This window comes from Danio rerio, chromosome 20 (assembly GCF_049306965.1).
Source record: "Danio rerio strain Tuebingen ecotype United States chromosome 20, GRCz12tu, whole genome shotgun sequence".
Classification (NCBI taxonomy): domain Eukaryota; kingdom Metazoa; phylum Chordata; class Actinopteri; order Cypriniformes; family Danionidae; genus Danio; species Danio rerio.
The window spans coordinates 3,525,001-3,532,502 of record NC_133195.1 but is presented as its reverse complement, the minus strand read 5'-3'; the positions used below and the strand labels follow the sequence as shown (position 1 = coordinate 3,532,502).

At 37.2% G+C, this 7,502-nt stretch overlaps 1 protein-coding gene across 1 annotated transcript in view; it reads right to left on the bottom strand.

The window, feature by feature from the left end:
• Positions 1–1,869: 1,869 nt before the first annotated feature.
• The window catches only part of traf3ip2a (TRAF3 interacting protein 2a), a 22,293-nt gene continuing 16,660 nt past the window's right edge, over positions 1,870–7,502 (bottom strand). The window contains exon 10 of the mRNA XM_073934047.1: positions 1,870–4,330. Within this exon, the coding sequence (XP_073790148.1) occupies positions 4,184–4,330 (147 nt within the window). The 3' untranslated portion in view covers positions 1,870–4,183. The remainder of the gene's footprint in view (positions 4,331–7,502) is intronic.

Genomic DNA, 7,502 nt, shown 5'->3' with positions numbered 1-7,502 from the left:
TTATCATCATTTACTCCCTGTTACTGGTTTGCAACATTTATTTCTTCATGTTGAACACAAAAGAAAATATTCTGAAGAAATCTGTCACCATTGACTTTAATAGTAATTGTTTTCCTCTACTATGGAAATCAATGGTTACCGATTTTGGGCTTTCATCAAAACATTTTCTTTTAGTGTTCAACAGAAGAAACTCGAGTAGAGAGTAGTATTCATTTTCTTAGGCGAAGTATCTCTTTAGAAACACCAGTTTAAAAAATCGGAATCTATTTTATTATTCATCTGAAAACCTTTTTAATTTAAATTAATTTTTTATATCTTTAAATAGCCGTAATAACACAATTCTGAGTCGTTAAATCAGCCTATTTAATTTTTGATTGATCTGCTATTTGTTGTATTGTGTTATTATGTTGTGCTGAGTATTACACTCATTCATTCATTCATTTACGTTTTGGCTTAGTCCCTTATTAATCAGGGGTTGCCACAGTGGAGTGAACTGCCAACTGATCCAGCATATATTTTTACGCAGTGGATGCCCTTCCAGCCGCAACCCATCACTAGGAAACATTCATGTACACACACACTACGGACAATTGAGCTTATACAATTCACCTGTAGCGCATGTCTTTGGACTGTGGGGGAAACCGGAGCACCCAGAGGAAACCCACGCGAACACAGAGAATATGCAAACTCCAGGCACCAATGGCAGGCGATGACTGATCCTCCCCCCCTCAAAGCGGTTGGGGGGCACAAGCAGCATGCAGTGCCCCCGGGGGTCACCAATGGCATGTGTGTTTAGTGCGTGCGTTTTACCAAGTCAGTGTTGCTAGGGTTAAGAGTGGGGTGCCTGGGCGCTGCTGGTAAATGGTGTAATGGTAGCAGCGGCCGGTCACTCTTCCCTAGCCTCCAGAGGGTCTAGCCCGGGGGAGTGTAGAGGCATGAGGGTGTCCCCTTTTCCCCCTCCCCAGCCGTCCAGCCTCCACCACCACCCCATCTTGGGGTTGGGGGTTAGGGTTGTGGGGGGTGGAGGTCAGTCGTCCATTGCTGGAGGGAGAGGGAAAGCAAGATCCACCACCTCACTTGCTGGTCAGAGCGATGCCGGAGGCAGTCAGTCGAGGGTCACCAACGGCACCTGTTTGGCTAAGGGAGAAGCAGCAAATGGCTGCCCCCCACCCCCTCCCCGAGCGCTAGTCCACAGCTGGGTGGGAAGTGACCTTTCAGGCCACCCAGAATACTGCGCACTAGTCACAGGTTATCGCTGACCTGCCGTTGAGGTTTCAGGAAGCGTGCGATTTTGTGGACCCAGTTTTTTTAATATTTATTTATCATTTTACAATAAAATAAACAGCACAATTGACAAAAAGAATATTCAGCATTGAGTAGCATCAGGGTATACAAATATAAAAACATGTACATCAACAAATCCAGTTTATATTTCTAGATTAAAACAGGAATCAAATAACAGCTTGTGGATGGTCAGTGTGATAACAAAGAGTATTTTGTAGGCTCAGGTCAAAGGGTTGATAAAGGGTCCATAAGGTTTCTAAAAATACGTGTTTTTTGTTTTTTAAGCTATATGTTAAATATTACACATGCAGCGTGTCATTTATGATATTTTTAAATAAATCCCCAAACGACAGGGCAGCCCCATCACCGAACTAACCCTGGGCATATAATAACCAGTAAGAGTGCTCAAACCCGAACACACAAATCTACAAAAAAGGCTTGTCATCTCAAAGACTTACAGTACTAGACATTAGGGATGTAACGGTATCAGAATTTCACGGTACGATAATACCTCGGTATAAATGGCACGGTACGGTATTTATTGAATAATTTACAGGAAAAACAAAACTAATGAAAAGGCTCGAAAAAAGTGCTAAAAGTGTTTATTTACCTTAGCACTGAACATATCAATGACATACAAATTAGCCATCTATCTGAAAGTTTCGAAACAGGAACTTCAATTTTTAGATTTTAATAACAAAAAAACAAACCATATAAAAAAAATAAGTTTCAATTTAGTATTGTTGAAAACTCATCACATTCAACATTTAATCACTCACTCACTTAGATAGAGATGAGTGTCTTTAAGGAAAATGATCATATAACTATAATCTGGTAAAAGCTGGGATCTCTGGGCATGTCCCCTGCAACAGAAAAAAAACCCTCTCATTTGGGACTGAGGTTTCTGGGACAGAGAGATATGATTTAGCCAAGGTTGACAGCAGTGGGTAACGCTGTGCATTGTCTTTCCACCACTTGAGAGGACAAGCCATGAGTGAGATAGAGATCTCTTTGTGGTACAAATCAATGTCTGCATCAATCTGAACAGTGTGCTGTGTTCTGCAGTCCCCATGCCTGTTTTTAGTCGTATTCCCCGTCTTATATTTCACCACAGTCTGGCAGTGCCTGCATACTGTTTTTTTCTTTGTCTGTCACCTTTTCTCCTTTTTCGTATCTTTTTAGAAAGAAACCGAAATGCCTCCACACATTCGATTTAAAACCCTCTTTAGGTTCGATCATTTCCAGCTCTTTTTCTTCCCCGCTACTAGCAACACACTCCATTTCCGCATTACTAGATCTGTAGTGACAACAGACCGCAAAGGATGATGGCCACGCCTGGGCTGATGGGAATTGTAGTTCCCGCTACCTCCCGTTCGCTTCATTCGCCTGAGCAAACTTTTCTCAGTAATATAGTTTTATTGAGTCATGCGCCTACGGTAATATTAAAGAAACTTACTATTGCGGCATGACGGTATTTACAATATTGTTACATCCCTACTAGACATTATAGGAATATAATACTTAATTAGCAGAAATATTTCCTCAAAAATCTGAGATATATTTTACATGTTTTTCGAGACGGAATATTTTATTTGTAATTATTAGCATTTGTCGGTTTTAACAAGACATTTACACCCCAAATCGCTTATTCATTTTAGTCCGATCCATATAGTATTACTCACGACTGTCTAGCCAATTTAACTCTAGAACTCCTCAGCGTCTTCGAGAGATGAGAACAGGTGGATCTTTTTGTCATGAAGAATTCTATCCTGGTTGGATAAGGAATCCACGGTACATCCCTTTCTCAGCAAACAGTTTTCTGGCGTTGTTGCATAGTTTCCACTGAAAAACGGTCAGAAAAGTACAGCCTGCTTCCATCGTAGGTGATTTCTCTGCGTCTTGTTGAGCGTAATATAAGTTCCTTATCCTAAAATTTAAGGAAGCGGATGACAACGGCCTTGTGTTGGTCAGGTTTAGCTGGAGCTAAAGTCCTGTGGACCCGCTCCAGGGTGAACTGTGTGTCAGGTGTCATGTTCAACCACTGAGACAGCATGATAAAGTCCATGAACGGTTTTGATGCTTCTGCATCCTCTGATAAACCAAAGAGTCGAAGATTCTTTCTCCTGCTGCAGTTTTCTAAATCTTCCACCTTTGCTTCCAGAAGATTCAGGCATTTAGATGCCGAGGTAGTGGAAGAGTCGACTGTATCCAGTCGGCTTTTAGCTGCCACAACGCGCATCTTAACATAACATCTAACATCTTAACAGATGAAGATACTTCTGTTAATCAATTTTCAATACCATCCAGTTTGGTTCCAAGCTCAGTTCTCAGTGCTTTTAATTCTGCCAACACGTCTGATGTATCCGCCTTGACAGCCAGATCAAGATCGACCTGAGGTTTCTGTTTTTCCCCTCCTGTTCTACGAGCTCAGGTAAAAATGTAAAAATGTCACACTGTTTTGGAGCAAGATGTTTGGACATACTCAGATTGTTAATTCCGATCGGAGTTAGTTAAATTTACAAGGGTGTTATAGATTTTGTCGGAGAGAATCAATCAACCAGCCATCCTCGCCAGAGCCACGTGACCTCCCCATGACATGTTTTTTTTTTTTTCTTTTACTTACAAGACTGATAAAATCACAGGCAGAAATCTAATCATGCAACCATCTATATTGTAAATGAAACTGTAAAAGTATCATATAGTAAACTACTAACTTATCTACATTTCTCAATCAGAAATCCCGTAAAATGTAGTTGTCACAATGATCTCCAGTCGGGTTTAAGACTGAAACTGCATTAAAGTTAAAAATGACTTGCTCTTATTATCTGACTATACTGTGCATCTACATCAGTATTGCTGGATCTTCATGCAGGTTATGGTGAAATATGCAGATTATTTGTTATAGGGGCTTGATAGTGAGCGTCAGCTCTTTGCCCAGTGGAGGGACAATGTATTTCTCTTCTCTAAGCAAACGCAGTAATAGGTCCTTTGAATCTTCCGGCCATCGGTACAGACGAGTGCTCTGCAGCCACAGAGGAACGTGAGTCTGCAAGAAAAGTAGAGTGAAGTCAGCTCAAATAGGTTAAAACAGGACAAGTTTGTAGCATCATCTCCTATTTTGAAGGAAATATCAATAAAGGATTTTGCGTTGTAGCAATTGTTGACATGTAATACTAATATTGACTGAGTGTTACATTATACTTTTCAGAAGCTGTAATTTAAATAAGCCTGATATGAATCACTAATAAATAAGCCTGATATTCATCACTAATAGGGATACTAAAACAATTAGAAGTAGGGCTGGACGATATGGCAAAAACTTATATCACAATATATTTCTCAATTTCGGTCGATACAATATCATTCCGATATCGATATGGACAATATTAAAAAACCAGAGAAAAAAACTGCCAAGAACTCACACAATGGATGTCTGTACTAACAAATGTCTTCAAAGGGCACCTAGTTTTCCCCTTTTTTAAGATTTAATATTAATATTATGGTTCTTCTGAGTGTGCCAGTTTAGGTTCAGTTTAACCAGCCTGATCTCACAAGAAAACGTAAGTATTTTACGTTTTCGCAGTTTAGTGGCTAATTCGTACGAATTCGTACGAGTTCAGTCGTAAGAAAATGTACGATTTTAAAAAGGAGGCGTGGCACCTAACCCCACCCCTAAACCCAACCGTCATTGGGGGATACACAAATCGTACTAAATTGTACGAATTAGATCGTACGAATTTGTACGAATTAGCCACTAAATGAAAAAGTTACGAATTGCCGTGAGATTGTGTTGGTTTAACACACAGTTCAGATTTACCTTTTTAATTTAACAGGGTAATTATACACAAATATACATAAACAAGACAGATGGGACCTTTAATGGACGTTCAAGATGAAAAGCAACCAGAACTATGAATATACTCAAACTACTCTTTTATATTGCAAATATCAATGTAGCCTCAACTCTTTTTGATTTTTTTATTATTATAATTATTATTTCTTTTTTACGATGTGGATGTCATAATTGCTAGCCTGCTTTACTGAGGTTATGTTGGATTTATTTTCACACATTAGTTTCAGCTTTGGAAAAAGCTGGCAGTAATAAGTGTAATCCCTGCATCCCACTGGCTAAACACGAAGCAACCGCTTTAGGACAAAGTGAATGTCTCCATGAAAACATCAACAGAAAGCAGCAATCCTTGCATGCATGAAATATTGCATATTATCACAAGGTTGGCTCGCTATACAACTGATACGTGCTAGATATAATACAGTTTTTCAAAAAAGTTCAAGAAAGGTTCGAGTCATTGCTGTGGAAATGTTTTTTTTTTGTTGTTGTTTTTTTTATGAACCAAAAACTATTTGCACATTTTTTTTCAGAATGACTTGCTAAATCTCTCCACTAGGTGGGGATGCTTCCCTTCTTTTTGAGTTTGACTGTGTTGCCCTGTATTGCTCAATGATTGCACGTGGAGGATCGTCATTCATTTGTCATTTACAACTAATTTAAAGAGCATCATGTATTGTTAAAATTACTAACTGAAATACTATATGATCAAGAAAGTTTAAAATAATTTATTTGCCATATTAAAAAAAATGTAAAACTGTTTTAAATAAAACAGAGCAGAGTTCATGAAGCATTGCTGTGGAAATGGGTTATTTCCTTTATGAACAAGAAACTATTTTACACATGCTGTCTCCATCTTACAAATACAGTAAAACGGCAGCCAAGGCAAGACCATCACATTAGTCTATTTTAATCTGTTTTCACTGTTAATATGATGCTTGTACATTTTAATTGGACTTCAATTGGTTTAACCCTTAATCATCCCACAGGGTCAGGGGGACCCCAATGGATGTTTCCTAAATTTTTATACATGTTCATGGGCATAAAACATTTGCTAAAAAACACACACACACAAACGACCCTTAGAAGTTTGCTTCTGTTAATTTCCTTCTAGTTGTGCTGTTAACTTCCATGTACGATCATAGGCATCTTTTAAAAATACATACGAGATTAATTTTAAATTATGCTATATGTAGATAAAACACCTATTTTCAGTTATTAATTCTAATTCCCTTAATTCTAGAATACTGAATTTAAAGTTTTGAATTTATCCATCTTGAAAACCTGAAGCAGTATTTGTACAAACTGTATATCTGCAGTTTATGAATTCAGAAAAAAAAAACTGAAGCTTGAAAACTCGTCTTTAAATATCTGATTTCAGATGTTCAATATTCAAGTTACGAAATTCAAATACAAATTAAAAAAATTCAAATTCAAAACAGCATTTAATAGTCAGTTTTGATCAATTACAATTGTTTACAATTAAAGTTAAAATAATTCAGATTCAGATTCATTTTCAGCATATTTACCATAAAGGACAGGCCTAATTATATTATATCTAATAATCCACGACGTTTTCATATATTTGAGAAATGCAGCGAAAATTCATCCTGGCTTCTTTTTATTTCTTTATAACTTGAATTATTTACTCGGGTACATTTCCGTTTTTTTCTTGGGCTCGGATTCGTTTACAAATAACTAATCAGAGAGCTCTATTTAGTTGACGGCCGATGCAGATTCCACGTGTCAAATGAGAGGCGATGTGTGGAACACACCAAACCAACTAGCTGGACAGACGCTGACTGACGACCTGATGCTACTTAATGCAAAAGGCTGTTGATTTCATTGCAGTGATTCAAGACTAAATGAATGAAACGACTCGGTCTTCAATTTAATAAAACAGAAACCTACTGGCAGATTAAGTTTCTTATTTAGAGCATTATTTCTTTAGCCTACTTTTTTTATTTAATACAAAAATTCACTATTTAACTAAAACATAGTTCACCTAAAAATGAGAATTCAAAACATCAATTTTTGAAGCTGTTATAATGTTCTGTAAATAAAGGTTTATAAAACTATTATGCGTAGAAATGTGCTGAAACAATCTTCTCAGAACAGAACAGAAATTGGTGAAAAAAAATAAACAGGGGCGCTAATAATTCTGACTTCAACTGTGTGTGTGTGTGTGTGTGTGTGTGTGTATATATATATATATATATATATATATATATATATATATATATATATATATATATATATATATATATATATATATATATACACATATACATATATGTGTGTGTGTGTGTGTGTGTGTGTGTGTGTGTGTAAATGTATTTTTACATCTATACATCAATTTAGATTCTGAAAA